The sequence below is a fragment of the Ursus americanus genome, chromosome 15, assembly GCF_024610735.1.
Source record: "Ursus americanus isolate L20-20 chromosome 15, mUrsAme1.1.p, whole genome shotgun sequence".
In the NCBI taxonomy this organism is placed as follows: domain Eukaryota; kingdom Metazoa; phylum Chordata; class Mammalia; order Carnivora; family Ursidae; genus Ursus; species Ursus americanus.
The window spans coordinates 39317046-39342248 of NC_142141.1; the positions used below are offsets into that span (position 1 = coordinate 39317046).

General features: G+C 47.7%; 1 protein-coding gene across 1 annotated transcript in view; it reads left to right on the top strand.

Moving 5' to 3' along the window:
• Positions 1-25203, top strand: part of ADAMTS12 (ADAM metallopeptidase with thrombospondin type 1 motif 12) — a 288146-nt gene that overhangs the window by 236426 nt on the left and 26517 nt on the right. Inside the window, exons 17-20 of the mRNA XM_045787203.2 lie at positions 811-937; positions 8250-8460; positions 17803-18927; positions 24583-24735. Of these exons, the coding sequence (XP_045643159.2) occupies positions 811-937; positions 8250-8460; positions 17803-18927; positions 24583-24735 (1616 nt within the window). The remainder of the gene's footprint in view (positions 1-810; positions 938-8249; positions 8461-17802; positions 18928-24582; positions 24736-25203) is intronic.

Consider the following 25203-nt stretch of genomic DNA (forward strand, 5'->3'; position numbering starts at 1 on the left):
ACGTGGCAATAATGGCAGTGTTGACCTCATTGGATTGTTGTGAGGTTTGGGTTACTATATATCAAAATAGATAATAAGGAACACACATTTTTATATATTTCTATATGTCTATTTGTATTTGTTTATTTGTACACACACACAGACACACATACAGCTTTGAACAGTGCCTGGGACAAGGCAAGCACTGTGTGTGTTCGTTATTACGATTTGTCCGAAGTTAAACCCAGCTTCCAGATGCTCTTGGTTTGCCTCTGCAACCTGCCCTCCCCCTGTGCTCCCCTTACATTACTGACCCGGTCTCGGGGGCAGTGGTATTATCATTCCCTGCTAGCAAATTCTCTAGTTTGGAAACATAGCCTCTCAAACTTTTTAACGTTCTTTTGAATTTTATTCCTGTCTTTCAGAGTTTACTAATATAAAGGTCCTTACCTTCTCTGTCCCTTTATTAAGCCAATAGCAATTGTGTTATGACACCTGCTTTCATTATTTAAAAGTCACTTTGTTTTCTATTTGGCATATATGCATTCGACTTGTCTCCACAGCTAGATTATAATTTATATATTAGATTATGCATTAACCTACCTATATTATCTTCCTTTTCAAGCACGATCTTTCCCCCCCCGCTGCCAGCTGCAGCACAGGCGGATTAGAGACCCCATTCCTCATTCACACTTGAGAAACCAGACACCCTACGGACAACTTTCCCATCAGCCGTAAGCAGGATTGCTTGATGTGACTAGGGGCCTGACCTGACACTAAGCCTGTGGGCTCAGGATTTAATATGTGCGACCCCTTCTGCCCGAACCCCAGGTATTCGCCGCCAGACTGCCCATTGTGTGAAGAAGGGCCATGGGACCGTGAAAGCTACGTTTTGTGACCCAGAAACACAGCCCAATGGGAGACAGAAGAAGTGCCATGAAAAGGACTGTCCACCCAGGTAAGCACTGATGAGAATTAGAGCTCTGTGTTTCTGCTTAGAATGATGTCTGATTGGGGCGCCTGGGGGGCTCAGTCAGTTGAGCATCCAACTCTTGATTTTGGCTCAGGTCATGATCTCAGGGTCGTGAGATCGAGCTCCATGTTGGGGTCTGCACTGGGCATGGGGCCTGCTGAATATTCTCTCTCTCCCTCTCACCCTGCCCCTCCCTGCTCATGCTCTCCCTCTCTCTCTCTTAAAAAAAAAAAAAGAGTTTATCTGATTTAATAGTAATGCAATGCTCAGTGATAAAGGAGGCTCATGAGGCTTTGTTATTAGAATAAGTACAGGAAAACTCTTACAGCTTTCTGTGGCTGTGCGGTTGGAGCCCGTGGCAAGCTGTGCTGTGAGTGAGGACATCTTCTCCCCATAGAGCAGTATTTCTTACAAAGCTGGTGTGTCCTGTTTGTTTATTTGGTAAGACTAAGTCTCAGAGCGTTGTGGAAGAGAATGCGATATGGATCCTCCAAAAGTTCTCCAGCTATCGGGTGCAGCTTTTCCAGGAGTACCGTGCCAGGCAGCGGTCGTGCTCCCTTCAGATCACATGCCCATCTGCACGTAGGCAGCGGGCACGAGTGGTCTTCCAGGGCAGGCTTTCCCAGCGTCAGCACTGTTGACAATCGGAGTGGATAACTCTTGATTGTGGGGCTGTCCTGTGTATAGTAGGGGGTTTTAGCGGCATCCCTGGCCTGTATCTGCTTAGATGTTAGTAGCAACATCCCCTTTTCCTCTGGGTTGTCACAACCAAAATATCTTCAGTCATTGCCAAGTGTCTCATAGAGGGCAAAAGCACCCTTGGTTGAGGAGCAGCGTTGCAGAGCTATTCGCTTGCTGCTCGCCATATTGGTTCTAGATACTGGACTCCTAGAAGGTGGCTGGAATGTTATTATTAGGGGTGTATGTTAGAGAGAGAGAGAGAAAAGGACAAACCAAGAAGCAGACGGAGGAGGAGGAGGGAGAGAGGAAGAGAGAGGGGAGGGAGAGAGAGAAGGAAGGAAGGGAAGGGAGAAAGAACTAATTCGGAAGAGTGTCTTCATTCTCCAGAGACCTTAGGCAGGGCTGCACTTAGTTGTGGTGTCCACCAGGCATTCATTCCAGTCCTAAGAAGACACACTAAAAGGAGTTCAGTTAAACAGGAGGGGATTCATTGGGATTATAAATCAAACAAGTGGGGCGCCTGCGGGACTTACGCAGTTAGGCATCCAGCTCTTGATTTCGGCTCAGGTCATGATCTCAGGGTCCTGAGATGAAGCCCTGCCCTGGGCTCTGAGCTGGGCATGGGGCCTGCTTGAGATTCTCCCTCTCCCTCTCCCTCTGCCCCTCCCCTGCCTCACTCTCATGCACACGCGCTCTCTCTCTCTCTTAAAAAAAATAATAATAATTAAAAAAATAAATAAACAAGTGACGAGCTGACCTCTGAACAAGAGCCAGAGGAATGTGGTAGATCTGGAAGAATTGGTGAAAGGAAGAGCGCAGGCAAGCCAGTGAAGGCAGGCGGTGTTGATCTCTGGCAGGGCAGGCAGGCTGGGCCCAGCAGCTGGAGTCCGAAGGTTTACTCTGTGCCAGCTCTGTGGTTTCTAGAAGGGAAGGAGTGGTCCGTGAGGGGGGAACCGGACCTGCCCTGCCTCACCTCCGCGTGGGCACCCTGGCTGGCTGCAGCTCTTGCCGGCACCAGGCTTTGTGTGAAGCCGCCCTGTCTATCATTTCTCCTCCGGGAGGAGCGAGCCAGGAACTGAGGCACGTTTCTTGGGGCTGCTCGCTAGCCCACTGCTCTGCGGGCCCGCGTGCTTCCTCACGCTCCCTTCTCCCTCGAGGTTCATGACTCTCTACCAGAAAATTCCTGTTGTGCTGCTGGGACACACGAGCCTGGGGGGTCTCGCCTCGCTTTTCTAAGCCACTCTCGCTGATGGGTTAGATACCCTCTTAAAACCACAGCTGTTTATTTCCTGGCTCTAATTTTGTCCCTGGCATTCAGGTTCTCATTTTCGTTGTATTACATAGTCTCCCTCAGCCTGACTGTTGCCAGCAAATATTTATTAAGCTTCTGTTATTTCCCACAAGAGACACAGTGGTGATTACAGCCGTTTAACCATTACCTTTTATCGAGCGCTGAGATACAGTGATACGATAAAGGCTGTATATGTGGTCTCTGTCCCTGACTTGGAGGTGCTGGGGGGACGCTGTGCCCCAAGAGGGTGTAGAAGCCCTCCACCTTTGCCCGGGACCCTGCCCTGTGCCTCTCTTCCATCCACCTGTTCCGGACTTGTATCTTTTTATCATAAACCGGTCATCTAGTAAGTAAAATGTTTTCTTGAGTTCTGTGAGCCCCTCTAGCAAATGATTGAACCCTCGGCAGGGGTTGTGGGCACCCCTGATTCGTAGCCAGCTGGTGAGCAGCACAGGTGATGGCCTGGATGTGAAGAGCAGGGGTGGGACAATGTTGTGGGGCTGAGCCCTTACCCTGCCCGGTCTGCACGAACCCCAGCCAGTGAGGGTCGGAAATGCTTGGTGCAGAAAACCCACACATTGGTTGAAACAGAAGTAATGTGAAAGGAGAGTAGAAGAAAACAGTGCATTTTTGCTTTTTTTTTTTTTTAAGAGAGAGCAGTTGGGAGTCAGGCCAGAGGGAGAAGGAGAGAGAGAATCTTAAGTAGGCTCCATGCCCAGCACAGAGCCCGATGCAGGGCTCAATCTCACAACCCTGAGATCATGACCTGAGCCGAAATCAAGAGTCAGATGTGTAACTGAATGAGCCACCGAGGCACCCTAAAAACAGTGGGGTTTTTAAGCACTCCTTCACTTCTGATGATGTTTTTGAAATACCTTATATGTTCTCTTTATCGTTCTCAACTACTCAGAAAAATAACTATTATTATGTCAATTTTATGGAGGAAGAAATTTTCTTTACTTCACTCAGTATCATGCAGCTGGTAGACAGCCGAGGTTCGAACCCCAGGCTGTCTAGCTTTAAGCGTGGGGTCTCCATTCCATACCCCCAAAGACAGGCCCGTACCTCTCCCCCATCCAGGCTGTGTCTAAAGCAAAGCAGGCACTGTGCTCGGTGTGGTGGGCCCCGAAACTTCCTGATGCAGACACTGACCTGCTGAGGCCAAGGTAGACGTGGGCTATGTACATGAAAACAACACAGTCCAAGAAGATTCCAGTATCTCTCTGGTTTTAGAACAGACATCGATCTGTTGCTGACATGTTCTTATTTACCTGTAGCCAAAAACTTGGCCTCACTCTCTTCAGAATTCAGCTTCCCTAAGGGTGGTTATCTTACCTGCATCCACACTCCAACTGCCAGAATTTCTAGTTGGAGGTTCCTTTACAGTGAGGTACTACTGGTGTGGGAGGGAGAAGGATGTTGGGGCAAGAGTCCAGAGGCTGAAGGACTCCTCAGGAGGAGCTGAACTGAGGGGGAGGCCTGTGGACACAGAAGAGGAGACTTGATGAAGGAATTCTTATGTGATACTAGCTGAGCTCGGTGGACTGGAAGCTGACCCTCAGTGTGGTTGTGGGACAGGCTGGAAGGACATCTCCATCTGGATCCCTGCAGCCTGCAAATGTTACCTGATTGGGAAAAAGGGTCTTTGCAGATGTTATTAAAGGGTCTTGAAATGGGGGAAATTATCAGCAGTTATCCCCTTGGGCCCCAAATGTCATTGCAAGGGTCCTCATAAGAAAGAGGCAGATGGAAATTACACACACACACACACACACACAGAGGCTGATATGAAGACAGAATAGACAGATTTGCAGACACTAGCCTTAAAGACTGGCGGGATGGTCCACAAGCCAAGGAATGCTGGCACCCCCACAAACTGAAAGAGGCCAAGAACAGATCTTCTGTAGAGCCTCTGGGGGGAGCGTAGCCCTGCTGGCACCTTGATTTCATCCCGGTAACACTGACTTAGAGCTATAAGAGACCAGATTTGGCTTCTAGAACTATAAGAGGCCAGATTTTGTGTTGTTTTAAGCCACCAGGTTTGTGGTAATTTGTCGCAGCAGCCATAGGAAGCTAACGCAGGCAGCTTAACGCAAGCGAAGAGAAGAGGAGAGATCCCCAACCCCGTGACAGACACTCCAGAGCTTGGAATACCATGGGATCGGGGCTTCTTGGAAAGTGTGTCGAAGGATTTTATGGACTAGCACAAATAGGTGACTTCCTAAGGAACTTTGCAGCCAGGCAGCCTCTATCAAATGCATCTTCACGGGCAAGGTCAGCTTTCAGGGCGAGACCCGCAGCCAGGCATGGGATCCCTTAGCCCAAGCCCTTCCTCCTGGCCACTGTCCCCATGGTCCTTGCCCTCCTTGGGCCTTTGTAGTTAGTTGACATGTCTTCATCTCTTCTTTCTAAAAGCACCCTTGTTAGAACAAGGCGAGTGATACCTTTAACCCCTGGAAGGCTTCTTACGCTGAGTGCAGGCATACGGCTTGTTGATTCAGAGCAGAATTCTGAAACGGACCAGTGATGCAGCACCCTCTCCCACAGTACATGATCAGTAACGAGGCCCCGGAGGTTAGACAGGAAGTGCTGGGTCTCGGGCGGACCCCAGCAGTCCCGGCCAGCACAGGGGTGCCTGCCAATGCCCACGTGTTCTCGGTGGGCTGAGCATCAATTTTGCTGCTGCGGTTTCTGCCATCCTGCATCATCACGCTTCAGGGGAGGAAGACAGCCCGTTGTGTTCCCCAACTTCTGCTCTTATATTGGAAACATAATTTCCTGCAATTCCCTCCAAGCTATTTGAAGATTATATTTAAGGAGAGGGAAGCATAAGCAATTGAACAAATCTTTTTAAATTGTTGTTATTTGGTAGCATTTTTTTGCTTCTCAAAGCCTCCCACTGTGTTGTTATAGTGAGAATCGTTGATAGAATTTTTTTTTAAAGATCTTATTTACTTACTTGAGAGAGAAAGAGAGAGAGCAGGAGCACGGGGAGGGGCGGTGGGAGAGGGAGAAGCAGACTCCCCACTGAGCAGGGAGCCAGACATGGGGTTCCATCCCAGGACCCCAGGGTCATGACCTGAGCCGAAATCAGACACTTAACGGACTGAGCCACCTGGGTGCCCAGCATAGGACTTTTACATTGTAACTGGGAGGGTGAGATGGACTCCTGTAGGGGGTCTACGAAACAATACATGATCAGTTACCCAGTTGTGTGGTGAGTGTCTTGAGCATTCTGGTAAGGTAAAGATCAATAGCAAAAACAGAACAAATCAGGGAAGGTTGTCAATTCTGTGCTGATTGAGCCAGGGAGGTTGTCTTGTTGGGGTGAGTAAATGGGCAGGGCTTTTGTCCTGCTGAGTTCTTTGCATTACATTGCCCTTCTCACCAGTCAATCCCTCAGGGCGTTTCAACAGCCTTCTGTCACAAATCTCCTATAAATATAAAAACACAATTCTATTACGCATCTCCTAGAAAGCTGGATTATGGCAGATATCAAAAAATGAAATGGACAAGAGAAAACAACTTGACAGTATTTCCTGAGCCCTGGGCCTGGAAGACCTTTGCTGGGAGATATTTAAAAAGGGGGGGGGGGTGCTGTTTTCACTTTAAACTAGTGAGGAACAGATACAAAATGTCCCGGGGGGACTGTGGAGAAGATAACAGAAAGAGAAAATAAGGAGGTTCATTATCACTTTGTGGTGACACAGAGCTGAAAGCCCAGCAAGTAATTCGATAAATTATACTTTTTTTGTCCACTCAGATTATTAAAACCCTTCCAGAATGACATTTTATATATTCAGTAACATGTCTGGCTTCTTCCAGACAGGTCAGAAGTGGGGTGAAGTAACTAGATTAATAATTACCGAAGTGGGAGTTCGGTTGGTTTCACATCACGTGGTTTCCAATATTAGCTCTTTATCCACACAAGATAGCCAGATGATAAACACTAAGGAATAAGGGAGTAACCTCATTTGTTATTATTACTTAATAAATAAATGAGTAACTCATCTTAATTACTTAATTATAGATGTTAAACACTAATGAATAAATGAGTAATCCTTATACCTTAAAAATAACTTATTAAAGAATATAACAGAATCAAGGAATAGTTTTCTTCAAATATTTTTAGCCTGAGAATAAAAGTGTGAGAATCAAAAGAACTTTCATCCAAATAAATACAATGCTTACTGAATATAAATCATAGTACAAACTTTTGTCTTCTTCAAAATTCCATACTATCTCAAGGACAGTTAAATTCAGGAGTGAACGACTTCACATGCTGTACTATTTTCCTATGAAAAACAGAAGCATTCCATTTTATTACTGCACGGAGAGCCAAAGAAGTGGGCCGTACTTTCCAATGGTGAACCCAAAACACACACGGGATCAAGACACTTGTTTTCTCTTCTGTGCTGGGGAAGATTTACACAATGATGAGACGGGGAAACAGAGAGGGCTCCCCGCCATTTTCAAAACCTATTTCTACGTAGCCACAAGGTCTACCTCCTAGAATCTGGAGTAAATCATCCACAATAAGGGGATAGAGAAAGAGCTCACATTCCTGTTTTTCTACAGTGAATCCTGAGTATTCATTTAGCAAACTGTGTCAACACTTTGACTTGTCAAGAATAGCTGACAAGTAAGAAATTATTTTGTTTCTTCTTCTTTTCCTGCTTTCTTATCAAAGGCACCAGTGAGACTAGTGTAGGTAGCCTGGAGGAGGTGGGGACGATGAAGGCGGTGCGTCTGACTGACCGGCTCCTAAATAATTGAAAGTCAGCAATTATTTCAGTACCCGCTTCACAGCAGAACATAAAAACATTCGATTAGGAGCCAGGGGACCTAAATTCTATTAGATTCTTTTACTCGGTAGCAACAGTCAAAATAACAACAAATAATTTCAGCTGATCAAGTTCTATCATGTCAGGCTCTGTACTGTGCGCTACGTATAGATCTGGTATTTGTTTAATCTACAGCACTTGTATAAAGTCTGTATTGTTATACCCATTTAACAGATGAAGAAAGTAAGGCTTAAACTTGCTTGATGTTGTACAACAGAAAACCAGGCTTCTTGACCGTAAAGAGAGAGGGCATTTTTTTTTTTTCCCATTCAGAGACATTCTTAGGTAGCGTCTGGTTCTGCCAGGTGCTCTGCTGGACTCGAGCCATGAGGGGACAGGCCAGCTGTGGCTCTACTCTAGGAGGCTGGAGCATCTCCGAGGACCACCCAGCTCTGCGACCCACACTTCCGCTCCTGGTCCCTCTTCCCCATGGCTGAACTGAATGTAGGTATATACTTACGGTGTCCACGTCTGTCTGCAGGTGGTGGGCCGGGGAGTGGGAAGCGTGCTCAGCAACGTGTGGCCCCCACGGGGAGAAGAAGCGGACGGTGTTGTGCATCCAGACCATGGGCTCTGATGAGCAGGCTGTCCCGGCGAGAGACTGCCAGCACCTGCTCAAGCCCAAGACCCTCACTTCCTGCAACAGAGACATCTTGTGTCCGTCAGACTGGACCGTGGGCAACTGGAGTGAGGTGAGCGGTGCCACTTCCCCCCCTGCCTCTTCACTAACCAACCCGGAGCGGCTCTAGAGAAAATTGCACGGTGGCTGGTGCGTATCACCTGTGGCCTGTGGCCTGCGTCTTGCACCGCCTTGTAGCCTATCTTGCTTATTTTCTGTTCTTACAGGATTTTCTTCTCACTCGTCTAGGAGTCAGACGCCTGCCAGCGAGGAGCTGGATCCCACTCGCACAGGCTCACAACAGCTAACTGGTACATTGTCAGGATTTTTGCTGTCCCGTTGTTAAACCGTTGGTAGCAAATCAGGGCTCTCCCACCCGCCCCAAGAGCTAATCTGTTACACACTTACATTTCTGTTTCCCTGAAACTGCTGGCGTTAACTAAAACCAGAGGAGTGTTGCTCTGAGAGTAGAATGATAGGCAGTGTACTTCACACTTGACGATGCCCCTCAAATCGTCTGTCTGTTCAGCATGGGTCAAGGCCAGACCTGACCGAGGTTTAGAACATGTACTATTATTAGCCACATACATTGAAATAAGTGTTGTTGCATTTTCCCAAAATTAATCTGATCGAATCCTCTAAGTATGCTTTTTCTAAGTAGAAGGTCACAAAAAACTCCCAGACTTCATTATTCTTTAGGTCACCATGGAACCTGGTCCTGTCATGCCTGGTGCTCCCAGAGTCCGTAGTGGAAGTGGAGCCCTTTTTTCTCCAATGCCCTGGAGAGGGGCCTTGCTCTGCTTTCCTGTGCACATTGCGTTCAATGACCTCAGGAATGACCCAAAAGAAAAAAACCACATAATTTTTTAAACTAACAGTCCAGACTTTATGGATGGGTGCTGACTTCTTCCGAGTTTCCTTGGAAAGCCCTGTCCTTTTCGTTAATAAGGCGACCACTGACCAGAATATCATAGGAAGTCCTCTTAGGACTCACCTTCAGACAAATGGAAAATATTTGATTCAGGAGAATGCAGTAAGGACTATCTGTACTAATAAAGGTACTCCGAAGTATTATGTAAAGAAGAATTTGAAAATTTGTCCCAGCAAAGGTGCCGTGTCTGAAGCTCTTTGAAAGCAGAAAACATTATTTGAATACAGGTGCTGTGAAAACCTTCTTTCTGGAACTTTATTTCTTTAGCTCACAGTCACAGTTTAGGTTTATTTAGCTTCTGAATCTGTGCAGAATGCTCTCTTGGGCATCGGGGGGAAAATAAAAAGAAAATGGCAAGTATGGTTCCTGTGTTGTAAGAACTTCCTATCAAATGGGAGAGACGGGACCAAAAAATGAAGGAAGGAAGGAAGGAAGGAAGGAAGAAAAGAAAAGAAAGATACATGCAAAGAACACATACCTCAAACTGATAGTGTATTACAAATCTGTGTACATGTCAGCAGCGGGGCTGATCCTGGGAGGGGACAGCAGAGCCTGTGGCTGGCCTGGCTTATTAGGCCCCAGCCAGCCTGGATCGCTGTAAACTACAGTGTCGTCAAAATAAGGCAGGCCGAGGCAGCGTGACTGGTCCATTACATCTGTTTACCAGGAATGTGTGGGCTGCCTCCGAAGCAGTCCATAATTCTTGTCGAGTGGAATTTACTAATTGCCAGATTCTTCATGCTTTTTTAAAGGACTACAGTTACATATTTGGCTGAGAAGTGCTTCTTACCGTGCTCACGTTTATGGGGAACAAAATGATGTGCCTTAACTGGAGAACAAGGGACCAAAAGGTTGGCACACTGTGACAAGGACTCGTGTCTGTGGTCCCAAATACAGGCCATCGCATAGGGTATTGTGAGCAGACATGGGATTCAGTTTCTGGCTTCCGCTGGATGGAGTTGAGCAGAAAGGCTGAGCCCCGGCCTTCATTTAGCGGATGTTGTCATGAGAGGTGCTTTTAGTTAAATCAGCATTGAAATATTCATCCCGTGGGTCTCCCTCTCTTCCCTCTGCTATCTTGCTAGTGTCTGTACACGTGAGCCTCTAATAACCTTTGCTGGAATATGAGGAAATGTCTTTGACATTCTAACTAGGCCCAGATACATGTGTAAGAGACATGATGCAGTGCTGACTTCTGGCTCTCATGGTATTTATGGTCTGGAGCTTGTCTCGAGGTTGGCGTTAATTGACACGGGGTTTAACACTCCAGAGATACCTCATCATTTGGCCTGCACTGGGCTGTCTGGGTCACCCTGATGTTGGAAGTTAGGAGACAACCGGGCAGAAAGATGCAAGAACTATGGGGCTCCTGCAGAGTCACCCTCCCTGGGCGGACTTCCCTCCCCTGCCAAGACACCTCTCCGAACCCAAGCAAAGAGAGAAGGGTGGGCTCAGCTGTGCTGGGCTGGCACGCTCATCCCTGACCTGGCAGGGGTCTGAAGGAGGACCTAGCGAGAGCTGGGGGGGCCTTTCTGCCCCTCTGACCAACCCTTCCTTCTCTAAGCTCATGCCCTGAACACTGACTCCTACCCCGAATCTCAGATTTCACCAAGAATCTTACCCTGTTTTCACCCAACCTACTTTCTGCGCATGGAAGATAAAGAAGGGGGACTGGATTTGTTGTAAACAGAGTATCAGAGGTTCTGGGGCCCCCGTTTTTATTGGTTATACCGCTTCAGTGAACTTCCTGGTCTCGTGATGAAGGACATGCATGGTCTCAGGGACATGGGTCCCTGGGTTCAAATCCTGGCTCTGCCACTTATTAGATGTGTGACTTTATCTCTTTGCGATTCCTTTTTGTTTTCCGTGGCTTGTTTTCTCCATCCGTGAAGCAGGCATAACAGCAGTGCTTACGCTCAAGAGAAGCTATGAGGATGAAATGAGTTAATAGGTCCAAACTTCTTGCCAGAACAGTGCCTGGGATATAGTAAAGCTGTAGATACAGTCATTTCCTAGCAGAGTAAATAGGTGGGAATGGCAACATCTTCTGTCATTGAGCGCTTTTCACACTCAAGGGTTTGTCTCATTTAACATTTAAGATAACTCCATGAGGTTGATATTGCTCGTGAATTCCCCTGTTACTCCTGGCAGCTAGGCTAATAGATTTAGTGGGAGAGTCATTTTCCTAGGTTTTCTAGCCCTGGCAATCCCTAATTGTGTAGCCTCGAGCTAGTATTGACACCTCCCTCCCCAGCCAGCCTTTTCTCATTCATAACGGCAGGGTTAATGTGAGGCTTGAAGATAATCCACAGAAGCCCGTTGTGTGGTGCGTGAAAATAGTGAGTGTTCACTAACTGGTAACTTCATTCTTTTTTTTTTTTTTTAAGATTTTATTTATTTGACACAGAGAGAGAGACAGCTAGCAAGAGAGGGAACACAAGCAGGGGGAGTGGGAGAAGAAGAAGCACGCTCCCAGTGGAGGAGCCTGATGCGGGGCTCGATCCCACAACGCCAGAATCATGCCCTGAGCCAAAGGCAGGCACCTAACAACTGAGACACCTGATGCCCCGGTAACTTCATTCTCAAGCAAGAAGGCAAGGGTCTGTCTTCTATGCTACCCTCATTTTGCAAGCCTTGTCCAGTCGGTGGCACCCAGGTGCCCTGACAGAATTGATCTGTGCCCCTCTGCATTTTCCTCTAAACCCTCACCCCAAGCTCAGGACCATTTTCTACATGGAGCACTGTAAACACGAGGCTTGGGTCAAGGGTCTGCAAAAGTGTTGGACTCCTAATGAAAAGGCTAATGTATGGTTTCCATAAAAACAAAAGACACAGCAGAATCTTAAATCAATATTTAATTACATATTAATGGCAGATACTTACTGGATACTTACTGGTATTAGTATTAAACACTTGTATAGGTATTAACACAATACCTCATAACAGCCTTCTTAACCCCATTTTACAGGTGAAGAAACTGAGGCATAGAGATGTTTAGAAACTTGTCCTGTAAGCAATAGAGCCAGGATTTGAATGCAGGCAGCAGAGCTTTTACTGGGAACACCCTGCCGTGTGCATCTCAAACGTCTACAAAATATAACAATCTGACAGCCCTTAGTATTCACAAAAAAACGTATTATGTTTGGAAACAATTTATAGATCAGCTTTTGTCACTTTGCTGGAATTCCAGACTATGCATAACGTGTGCTGAGAAATCAGAGCACGCCTCAATGAAATAAGTTGTCCCTCCCCAAATACTTCTAAAGCAAAAGAAGAAAAAGCCTTTCATATGGTTTTTAGGGAAAAAAGATTATATTTCCCTTGAGACTAGAGATGTTTTCTAATATATTTGATGGGGCGTGGGGCAGAGCCTCCAAAGGCAGGTATGGCCTTTCCGCGCCTGGCACAGGCGCACAGACCAATGAACAAGGCAATCAGCCAGCCAGCTTACCGAGACTCTGTCCAGGGCAAAGCTGTGCAGATGGGTATTGGAGCGTGCGAGTGACCGGAGAGAGCTGATTTTTGCAAACAAGCTCTCCTGGCCCGTCAGACTGAACAGGAATGCCTGCACACCGAAGGAGGATGGAGCAGGAAGGCGAGACATTTCTGAGTCTCTTCCCTGTGGTACTCCCTAGTTTGAGTGAAGGTCCACGGCACTTCTGTGGGGCTGGACACCTGACATTTGAGCCTCGACCACGTCCTCCTTGGGCACGGGATGTCTGAGAGGGCCAACATCTTCGTCCTCCTCAGATGTTAGCAGCCTGTGCTTTGCCAGGTTTCCTGGAGAACACATAGAGGCAGCCTTGTTTGACACAACTACTCACAGAAAACCAGTTGGGGACCATGTTGGTTCTCGTCATCCTGTCTGATATTTTTCCTAATTATCTGGGGTACTACATTAGTTTGCTAGGGCTGCCATGACAGAGAACCACGAGTGGGGTGGTTGAAACAACAGGAGTTTACTGTCTCACCGTTCTGGGGGCCAGGCGTCCAAGATCAAGGTGTTGGCAGAGTTGGTTCCTTCTCAAGGCTGTGAGGGACAGTCTGTCCTGTGCCTTCTCGCTTCCGGTGGCCTTTGGCTTCCTTGGCTTGTGGATGGTGGCGCCCTGATCTCTGCTTTCGTCTTCAGTGGCGTTGCCCTGTGTATGTGTCTCTTGTATCTGGATTCCCCTGTGTATAAGGCCAGTGGTCATATTGGATTAGGACTCACCTGGGGACCTCATTTTAACTTGATTACCTCCGTAAAGGTGCCATCTCCAAATACGTCTCCATACTGAGATACAGGGGGAGGGGGTAGGTGGGGGTTAGGACTCCAGTATATCTTTTCTGGGGGGGACACCGTTCAACCCATAACAGCTACCTGAGCTTTTCAGCTTACTTTCAAAGCTGGTTTTAGCATGAGATCCAATCACTCATTTATAAATTCCCGAGACTACACAATAAATGTTTTTATGGCAAAGCACTCGCTCTTTCTCTACTTGGCCTTTAGCTGTAAGTCTGTGATGAGCCCCGACTGTGTTTCTGCATAAACTCTCAGCACTACAGCTCCCAGCCATTTGTGAGCTCCCGTCCTTCTCAGTGCGCTGTAGGTGGGTGGCTTGACTCATTTAGCAGCAGAGCTCTCTCTCAGCGGGCTCCCCACAGGCCTTAATCTTAGAGTAATGGCAAGTGAGAGCAAGATGACCCCCAGGGGGGACAGTAACAGATTGATGAGCTGCTGGCCTGGTACCGAGTTCAAAATTATAGGGTAAGGGCACGAAGTTGTCCTAGCAGATACTGGCTTTGAGAGTTCCCGAACTACCGACCGAGATGAGCTCTGAGTGCGGCATTGCGCCCTGCGTTTCTCTCATCGAAGGGCTTGACAGCTCCTAAGGAGATAACCACAGTTGGAAGAGGTACCCGAAAGAGCGTGGGCCCTAGAACAAAACAGTGCAGCCTGTTCCTGCGTGACTGCGAGAAAAGGCAACTTTGTTTTCAGGCTCAGTATACTTGGTAGATAGTTAACGCTGTCCCGCTGGGCACGATATGCCCTGGGGCTAAAGAATGACATCCCTGGGCTACTTGGAAGCTTCCGGATGTGTGGGTAAGGAAGGCAGGTGAGGATGAAGGGTAGGTGTGCTAGAGAACGTAAGAACTGCTCCCAGACCCAGGGCCCCGTGAGTGAAGTTGTGAGTCGCCAGCTGGGAATGGTGCCAGTCGTGGCCGATCATCTGCCTTTCTGCGAGAAGCTAAAAATCAGGAATTTTAATATGATATCGACTTATCTTTAAGTGTTGGCTACTAATTCAGTGTTTGTATTTCATCTGTTTGCTTGTTTGTTTGAAGATTAAGCAAGCCAGGGGTGCCTGGGTGGCTCAGTTGGGGAAGCATCCGACTCTTGATTTTGGCTCAGGTCATGATCTCAGGGTCGTGAGGTCGAGCCCCACGCACGTCAGGCTCCATGCTGGGTGTGGAGCCTGCTTGCGATTCTCTCTCTCCTTCCCTCTCCATCTCTCGCTGCCACCATTTTTTTAAAAAAAGAAAGAAAGAGACAAAAAAGGCCAAAGAATTAATGTTTGTGTGTCAAATTTAGTCCTGAGGCTGCAACTTTGGAATCTCTGTTCTAGAATAATCTTCAGTTTTAAAAGCTCAAAATCTAATGTATTTTAACTAAACAACCAGTTAGCTTTTATTTACTCCTGTTTTATTCTTTTAGGTTGAGCAAATTTACACAATAGTGAATAAGGTTATTTAATACTTGTAATTTATAAATTCTAAAAAATTTATAGATGTGTCCACCTGTTAAGCTTAGGAAAACTAAATCTTGAAAAATCTAGCAATAAACCAGTGGATATGTGGGTATCCACAGTATCTTCTAGATATGTGCCTACAAGTACTTCACCCAGGTAGCTGTTCACCTCATGGCTTCCCACAGACAGGTGTGTGTCCCTGTGCTGCACAAGGACAGTAGAAATCAGAGACCCCCAAGCCCTTTGTTGTTATCATTATTATTATCAGCATCAATATTATAACAGTGATAATAGCTTCCAGTTGCCAGTCATCTTCTCTGTGTTGTGCACTGTGTTAAGACTACTGTCTCAGGTAATCCTCACAGCAGCCTTGAAAGGTGGATATTCATTTCTCTCCATTTCCAGAAGAGAAAGCTGAGGTTCAGCTGCTGTGCCGTGTGTGGAGTTAATGAATAACGGCAGACTGGGGAGTTCATGTTACTTCTCACAGGTTTTATAGCTCTTTTACTTCAATGTAGGGGTGGAGGGCACACACCTATACACTTGTGGATTTTTTTTAAATGCTTGTAAAGTTGTAAAGTCTAAATTCCCTGTGGACATTATAAGCATTTCAAGTCGAAACAAACCAAAAAAAAAAAAAAAAGGAATGAAGAGAAAGAAATGAAAAATCAAAGAGTTTCCTGCCATATAGCTGTCTACTCTGACATTTCCTGGAAAGAAAAAACCCAAAGGGAGGTGCACCTGCCGCTTAAGGACTCTTGGCATCAGCCGGGGCCTCTTTCATGGATCAGCTCTTGAAATCCAGCCTGCCTGAGGCAAGCAGTGCAGAAATGTGTTCGGACCTACATAAAGGGTGTTTGATTGGATGGATCATTTGTCCGAAGTGGAGATTTGAAAACTCAGGGGTTTGGATTAGAATGTAACAAGTGCTGAGCCAATCGGGAGGATGAAGCAGACAGCGCTTAAAGCACCTTCGTGCACAAGAAGGTAGAAATATTGTAGTAAACCAGGAAAGTGACTGCTTCCGGCCTGCCCTTGTCAGGCTCCAAAGTGAGGTGACCCCAGATCCGCAGCTGAACACGCTCTCAGCTGCACGGTCTCCTGTGTGGACGAGCATCTCCTGCTTTTCAAAGGAGCTGATTTCACAGAGCTAGCAGACATCAGGGAGAGACGATGCTTGACTGGAACAAAACAAAGGGGGGTTTTTATACATCCGTATTATTTTCCTACACAGAGGAAATTGAAAATAGGACTTGAGAAGGCAAGAAACTAAAGCTAAAAAATGTATAAGCTCACGGAAGAATTTTTCCATTCCTGATTTTTTTTTTCCAGGTGAAATAACCCCTTAGTAAATGTGTATTAAGTGATCACTATGTCCCAAGAACTATCCTGGAATTCAGTTATGAATAAGAAACAGCTCCGGCCTTTGGGTAGCTGTTCGGACATCGAGGGTTTGTGGTCGAGAGGTGAAATCGTGCATGGCTTCCTGTCCAGTGTGTTGCACTAGATTCCGTGGAGGCTGTGAAATAAACCTGACGCTTACTCTGCCGCTGACTTGCAGCCTTTCAAGCACGTCCCTGAGTCTCAGGTTCCTCTCCTGTGGAAGGTGGAATCCTAATTCCTGCCTGGTAAACTTCACAGGGCGGTCGTCAGTATCACACAGAATCCTGGCTGTGAACCTTTTGAAATCCACCAAGCATTATGCAATCCCCATCCTCCAAAGACCCGCTTTGAGGTCAGGAATATAAGACAGACAAATGTGAAACAGCCCATGAAGAACCCCCCCAACCCCCACTGGATGGTTCATATTCAAGTGCAGTATATTTTGTGGCTGACTTAAAACTGGGAAGAAAAGGTAAACATGGAGCCGTTCTGGTAAAAGTAAGATTATTCAAAAGATCTAGAAATTCAGTGTGATGTAGCAAGTACGTGTGGTTTGCAGCTGCCAAGACTGTGGAAATAAAGATTCTTTACCATGAATCCTGAGGAAAGACTATCCTGTGAGGATTCCTCCGAAGGCACCCTGGCTGCCTGTGCCTTGGCGTGCCCTACAGAATGGGGAGGGGACATGGGGGTGCAGGTACCAGCCATCGCCCCTCGTATCAGCACCATGCTTCGGGACTCACTCTTTAGAAAGGGTATCTCTCTATTCAATTAACGACTCACCTTTAAATGTCAGAATAAGTCCTGCATCTGTGTACACGTGTGAGTATGATGGTTGTCTAGCTTTTAATCTGATCCCAGCTGACAGAGGCCAGTGGAAAGGGAGCCTGTGTGCCTGGGTGAGACTCTGTTAGTTACATCGGGTGTTTTATAAATATAAAGGGGAAGATTCGTTATAACTAACTTAATAGACTCCAGAAAATATGTAAGCATTTTATGTTAATTTAACGGCATTACAACCCTAGGAAAGATAATTTTACCATCTTAAAAAGAGTAGGTGACTCGCATACCTCATTGCACTTTTCGTGAATTCGCCGTCCTGTGTTCAGAGCCCAGGGAGACTTCGGTTTTACTATGTTGTGGTTTGTATATTCAGAAGAGTAAACTGTTGGTCCTGCGCCCCATCGGGTCTCTAGGAGATACGTATTTCCTTGGAAAACTAAAAAAGCGCAGAAACTGAATGTAAAGATGGAAGAAAACAAGTTCGGCTGCGCAGCTCTGTGTCCATTGGGCCTGTTCTCACCTGTTGTAAGCCTGAGCCTGAGAATGCTGCATCTTTCCCGCTCATCTAACAGCCCTCTCTCTTTTCCAGTGTTCTGTGTCCTGCGGCGGCGGAGTGCGGATCCGCAGCGTCACGTGTGCCAAGAACCATGACGAACCTTGCGATGTGACAAGGAAACCCAACAGCCGAGCTCTTTGTGGCCTCCAGCAATGCCCGTCTAGCCGAAGAGTTCTGAAACCCCACAGAGGCACAATTCCCAGTGGGAAAAAGCTCCCGACAGCTGCGCCGGACCCCGTGAAGCCCATTCCTCCAACTCCATCCAGTCCCAGAATGCCAAGCACGCCCACAGTGCCCGAGTCCGTGAGCACAAGTGCTCAGGCAGTCAGCAGCCCCGGTCCTACCACGGCCCCCGGACAAGGAGACCTGGATGCCGAACGGTGGCAGAATAGTTCACACCAAACTGAACTGGGCTCCAATTATGTCCTTTCCACCGGAAGTACTTCCCAGCCCATCCTCACTTCCTGGTCTTCAAGTATCCAGCCAAATGGCGAGACTGTTCCCAATTCAGACACTGGTCCTACCTCAGAGGGAGACTTCTTCACCACGACAGTGAGTGGTTCTGATTTGCCATCTTCCGGCAAGCCTGTGATGTGGCAGGTGACTCCACTTTACGATACCTTGACCAAAGAGCCAGGGATAGAGATTCACAGTGGCTCAGGGGAAGACGGTGAACAGTCTGAGAACAAAAATGAAAACAACTCCGTAACATGGACCAAAATCAGAGTAGCTGGAAATGATGCTTCAGTGGTGAGAAGTACGGAACTGCCCCTCGGGCCTCCACCAACACCTTATCTCGGGGAGACGTCCTCGTGGCCACCCTTCAGCACAGTGATGGAAGGTCTGCTGCCCAGCCAAACGCCTGCTACTCCCCAAAATGACGCCCCTGGCGCTGAGCGTACGGTCACTGAAGAGCCGGCGAACACTCCATTCCCTCTGGGAGGAGACCACCGGCCTGCACCGACAGAACGTTCGGTCCGCCATAGCCCTCCAGAACTTCCAAGCAACATGAATCTAACGCAGGGTTCCGGACCAGTCCTGACCGAGGAAGATGCAACAATTCTGATCGCAGAGGGGTTTTTGCTCAATGCTTCGGATTACAAGCATCTCTCGACAGGCGGCAGCCCCGCATACTGGATTGCGGGAAACTGGAGTGAGGTAGGAGCCCCATTTCTCACCCCATGCCAGACTCCGTGGGGCAACAGCTAGGGCTGTTGCATTCTTGTGCAGATTTCAAAATGGGCTCGTGTAAGATATAGCCCGATGTAGAAGAAAAGAGAAGCAGTCAGGTCCATGCCCTCACCTCCCTCCATCTCTCCTCCCTAACTCCAAAAATGGGAGAAGGAAAAGAAAACATCTCCAGGGAGGGAGGACAAATGTAGCGAGATAAAGTGAAAAGAACTCTGAACTAAGGCAGGAGGGCTGGGCAAGCCAGCTGTGAGAGAGCAGAGAACTCAGCCCATGTTTCAGGGGCTGCTGCTTCTCTATGGAGTGGTAGCCCTGGTGTAGACCACCCGTAGCACACCTCCAGCCACGGACCACCGAGGAGCGGCTCGAAGGGCCTGGGGTGGCATTTCACTCAGAAAGCTGATGTTGGAATCTAGATCTGTCAGGTAATCCTAATTGGAGCGGGAATTGAAGGTAAAATTCCTTAAAAGCATTCTCTAGTTCAGTGTTAGCAGTGGTTTTCTTTCCTTGTTGGTCTGTTTGAATGCTAGCATGAAATAAATCATTTTGGCTCATTAAAAGAATTAGAATATGGAAGAAGAAGAAGAAAATAAATATGACGACAGAATGTTGGCCCCTGTCTTCCAGCTTCAGAAATTTGGCTAGATACTTGTTTTTCCATTTCTAGATCTAATTAACGTCCTTTGAAGCATCAAAATCATTTTCACCCATTTGAATTTTGAATGCACCGTTTATGAACTTGTTAAAATAATTTGACAACTCAGAAAGAGGACTTTGTGGAAGAGTAATCACATGTTCAAAGTAGTCAGCATTTTTATGACAATTCATGACTCCTCGCCCTGGCCAAAGAGAAATGAAGTATTTGCAGCTAATATAACTACAGTACGTTTAATTTATAAAGCATGTTAACTTCCAAACCACTTTCATATCTAGCCTCTTAATTTCTCCTTTTGACAATCCTGAGGAGCAGGTAAGTCTCATTTATACCAATTTGCTAGTAGAGAAAATTAAATTTTTGGCAGTCAAGTAACTTGTCTAAGGACACCACTGTCAGTTGAATGATGAGCCTTCCAACTCCACCCTAATCAATTTGTAAAAAATTCCTTATCTCGGAGTAAAGTGAGGTGTCCCTGTAAATTAAACCAAAATAAAAGCATGTATTAGCTCAGATGATCACGGAGGCCAGAAGTTAATTGACACCATTTGAGTATAGTAAACCGAGCTACCCCTGACTTAACGCAAATGTCGTTTGTCTTTGACAGAAATAATCTGTCTTACTGAATGCATCGTAGCTCACCACAAATTTGGCAGCCTTGGTGAAGCCACTGAGAGCTGTTAACTCCAGGTAGTTTGACTCGAAAAAGGGAATTGGTCCAGACTGCCATTTTTCAGAGCTGCGACGGCTATCACGAGAACCGAGTTCAACATTTGGCAGAAATTCCCTTTGTGATAGGGTTGGGTGCCTGCCCCCTTTATACAGCCTTTGGGACAAAATGTTTCATACACAGAATTGCCAGGGAGAATCAGGACTCAGAATGAAAACTTCAGTTTTCCCACTGTCCTGTGACTTTTTTATTCGGTCCATTTCTGAAGCTGTTTCTGTAGGACGGCCTCTCGATCACCCCATTGACATCAGTCTTCCCCAAGCCCCCTCTGAATCCGAACAGTTTTTCAAGTCAGTGTCACCTCATCATCTCTGTCATGTCCTCTTCATTTCCTGTTAGTTTGGGGCCAGTGGTTTCCACTCTAATGGTGGGAGGCATTGGAGAAGAGTGAGGTGCTTTTGTTTGTTCCGGGGATGGGGGGGGAAGGGGCTACTACCCACATTCAATATCTGAGAGCCAAAGATGATAAAACCCTGTGACATTCAGGGAGGTCCCTTATAAGGAGGAATTGTCCAGTCCACGATTCCAGCAGTGGACCAGGAGTCAATTACTGCTCTCTGCTCCTCGCTGGTCTGTGTACCCCCCGTCTCTCCCCTCGACAGCGCTTTCCACACATCATCACGAGAGACGTGAGACTGCCAAATTAGTCTTCAGAAGGAATTTGCTAATCATTCCAAACCCTGCTCACAAATCTTTCCTGTCTCTTCATTATTCAGATAAATTGACTCTGACAGTCCAACAGCCTTTAGAGCGTTACATAACCAGCATTCAGAGCGATACCACCTCCACTCTGCCTCACCATCCCTAGCTGCAGCAGATGGAAACTGCCCCATCTTCCCTAAGCCTCCTGCCCCGCTCAGTCTGTTTACAGTGTTCCCTCTGCCTTGACTTTCCTTCCGCTCCTCCTCTGCCCTTGTGAATCCCCCCACTCTCTGTTCCTCAGGACCAGACTTTGAGCTGCTTCTTTCAGAAAGCCTCTCCTGATCCTTAAGATCAGAAGTAATTTCTCAAGCTCCTTATCATCTGACCCAAAATCGCTCTCACCATGTCCTCCCACATTCTGTGCTGTGTGGAAGGGCTGTTCCTGTTCCCCATGGTCCACAACATGTTCCTCGGATTGTGACTTCGAAAATCAAAGAATGGATGTAAAGACCAAGTTAACACTATAAAAACACATAAAGCCTGAAAGCAGCCTTCCTGGGCTGGAATCCTGGCTAGGCCACTTACTGTGTCCTCACATACTCAGGTTACTCATCTATGTAACGAGGACAGTGACAATGCCCGACTCAAAGATCGTTAGGGGGTAAAAGGAGGAACTATGTGTCAGGTACTCAGAGACTATGGGGCACACAGGAAGCACCCAGTAATTTATTTGCTCTGATATGTGTTGACAAAACAGAAAACCTAGGCGCTATGCAGGCTGCATGGTGTGGCTCTTACGTGGTCAGAAAATCGTGCCCACGGAACTGCCCCATCGTCCGGTCAGATCCCCCGGGCCGGTCAGTTACACGTCAGCCGTGCGGTTGTATACACCGACGAGACGGAATGATTTTCCAGTGCCGTTCACGGCAGTTCTCACGTGGTGCCGATGCAGCCCTCCTTATTAGCTCTAGTTCTGAACATTCCGACACCTGCTCCTTGACCGGGAACATCAGTGGTCACAGGGCCACTAGCTGTAACGAGGATGAGGGTTTCCAGGACAAAGGGAAGTCCCTCCCCCTCCTCAGTGTCCTCCTTCCTTGTCTGATCCCCCACTCTCAGTTTGAAACCAATACAAGTGCAGTTGATGGAACCCCATCTCACTTTTACTGTGTTCCACGCCCCCCCCGCCCCCGCCCCATCAGCTTTCCCTTTGTGCTGTTGCTGGCTGCCTCCGTAGAAACTGTCAAAAAGGAATTAAATGTCTGCTCACCGGCTCTGGATCTGTCAGAGCCCCAGAGACAACACACATTTATTTGCCACACAAATATGGTACAAAAAATCCTAGACATCGCTTGAGACTTACCAGGTTATCATTAACCTGGGAATTCCGTCTCACTAGGTCCTTTCCTGGGGTTGGGCAAATCTATTTTTCTCTCTGTCATAATACGAACTTAACAATAGACGATGTGGCCTTGAACGTGGCTTCTATCTCTCGGCCTCAGATATCTGGAAAGTGGGACTCAGAATGCTGACCTCACAGCTGCGTGTGTTTAATAGGTAACACTTGTAGAGTCCTGACCATGTGCATGAATCTCTGTGGCCCTTATGTTATCACCAGTTTTACTGGCTAGGGAGCTAGGAAACTGCAAAAGATCACACGATTAGCCAACTGCAGAACTCTCATTGTACCCCGAGTCTCAGAGGCTAGAGAAAACGTAGGAAAGATACCTGTTCCGTACTTGTCTCAGTTGCCTATCGCTACAATAATGCCAGATGACAAGCCCCCACAAAAGTGCAGAGTTTTGTTCACGAGTCTGTGGGTCAGCTGGGAGGTTCTGCTGATCGGGGCCGAGCTCAGCGGATCTCAGCCTCGCTTGCCAAGCACCTGCTGGAGGGTCAGCTGCAGGCTGGCTGGTCTCGGGTGACCTCAGCTGGGTCCCCCCGTTCTATTGCACATGAGCTCTCATCCTCCAGCAGGCTAGCCCAGTTTCATTCTCATGGCAGAGCGAGGGGTCCAAGACAGAGAATTGAAACTAGCAAGTCCTCTTGAGAACTGGCACATCACCTGCTGCATTTTATTGGCCCAAGAAAGTCACGGGAACAGCCTTGATGCAAGACCTGGGGGAGTATATCCCACACTTGCTGAGAAGAGCTGCCAAGTCCCGTTGCTGAGGGAGAGCATGGCGTGCCCCGTGTGGGCCACCAGTGCCATCGCCCTATGACAGCAGTCCGTGCTCTTCAGCAGTTCCATCTCTGTCACACATCTGCATGATGCAGCACAACGCAGAAAGTGCTAGGGACTTAGGTATAAGCCAAATCCTAAAGAACTTGAAGCCGGAGGAGAACTTACCTCTGTTAATGAGCCAGTTGGAAAAATGACGACCTCGGCTGGGTTCTACTCCTCCCTTTCTATGATTCTGTAGTAGAGTTCTCTACCTAGAGTCACACCTATGTCCAACATAAGAGCTTGCACAACATGACACACGAAATTATACGGAGGATGAAATAGCAGCAAGAGAAACCTATGGCTGGTTTTTATTTACAACTCAGCAAAAGGAGCTTTCAAAGATGTCCCAGATGGAACTAACACACTTTTCTTTTATAAGTCCAGAGCTGTGTTTTACATGTGTACGAAGAGCCCCCCCTTCTGAGGGGGAGCGGGGGAGAAGGGATGCAAGAAAAATCAATGGAAGAATGAAGCACATAGAATAAAGGAAATTGGGGGGGTGGTTTTCAAGGTAACCCCAATACTAAACCTGAGGTATTCAAGAATTCCAAATAAAGAACAACATCATGTGGGGAATGGGCTGTACAGTACCAGCCAGACAAGTGGGGAAAAGCACCATGTTGTAACATCTGTGCAACCCCCAAGCACGGTCTGAGGTCGCAGGTGTCGGCAGCACCTGGGAGCCGTGAGAGATGCGCCATCTCCCCGCCCTGACCTGCTGATTCAGGCCTGCATTTAGCACGGTGCCTGCGGGATGCCTGTGGACCCCGAAGTTCGACAGGAACTGCTCTAACGGCTAGGGTACGGCATTTTGGAGGCAGAGAGCCCCAGGCTTACTCCTTGGTCAAGCCAGCTCTCCAGGCCTCATGGGGTTTTTTCTGCACTGTGGCAATACCAGCCTACCCACAGGTTTGTCGTGGAGAGGAGGCAGGGACATAAGGTCATTGCAGTGTTCTAACAGGCAGATGCGTGGAGCTGACACCCCCTTCAGATTGACAGCACTGATGTGAAATGCGGCAGGCAGTCTGCCTGCAGCCCCCAGACAGTCCCGCCACGATGGGCTTTAAAGACAAGCAAAGTTCCCCTTGCATCGGCTCTTCTCCTCACGTGCTCATCAGGGATTCTCATCGCTGGCAGTGTATTAGAATCACCCGGGGCATTTCTTTTCTACTGAGGCCCACCCAGGCCCCACCCAGGGAGATTCGGATTAATTTGTCTGGGGCGGGACCCCAGCGCTGGTAGTTTTGTAAAAAGCTCTGCGGGCGATTAGGTGAGACTCCAAGGCAGAGAAGTCCTGACTGTAGGGTGTGGTGGGGATGTCCGAGAAAGCGGCCCTCAGCCTCTGTCCTCTCTGTCCCCCTCCCCCCACAGTGCTCCACCAGCTGTGGGCTGGGGGCCTACTGGCGAAGCGTGGAATGCAGCACCGGGACGGATTCTGACTGTGCCGCCGTCCTGAAGCCCGACCCCGCGAAGAGGTGCCACCTCCGTCCCTGTGCCAGCTGGCGAGTGGGGAACTGGAGCAAGGTAAGTGACGGGGCTCGGCAGTGTCCTGGAGGGGACAGCCTCCCTAAGCGTTTGCGGCGGTAGGTGTGTCTACTCCCTTCCTCTCTTGCTGCCTCCCTTCTTCCCTTTTCTCTGACACAACCGAGGAGATGTAAATCCTGGCCATCACCATAGGCCCTCTCGAAGTTACACAACAGTCTCCGAACACGTACAGGGTTCTCACGGACCCACATGTTTTTACTTGCCGGTCTCCTCCCTTCCCAGATAAACTGCAATAAAGCATTAAATTAGTGTAATGAACTGCTCAACCAGCATGCCACATTGTTTCTGAATTACTTAAATGTAGCACTCTAATGAAAACTGTACATCATCGCGTGTATCATTACGTCATGACTCAGCAGCTGCTCACAGAGCCAACTTTTTCACCCGCCAGACCCCAAATGAGAAGAAAGCAAACGTAAAGAAAAAAATTGGTCTTTCAAAGTGTAT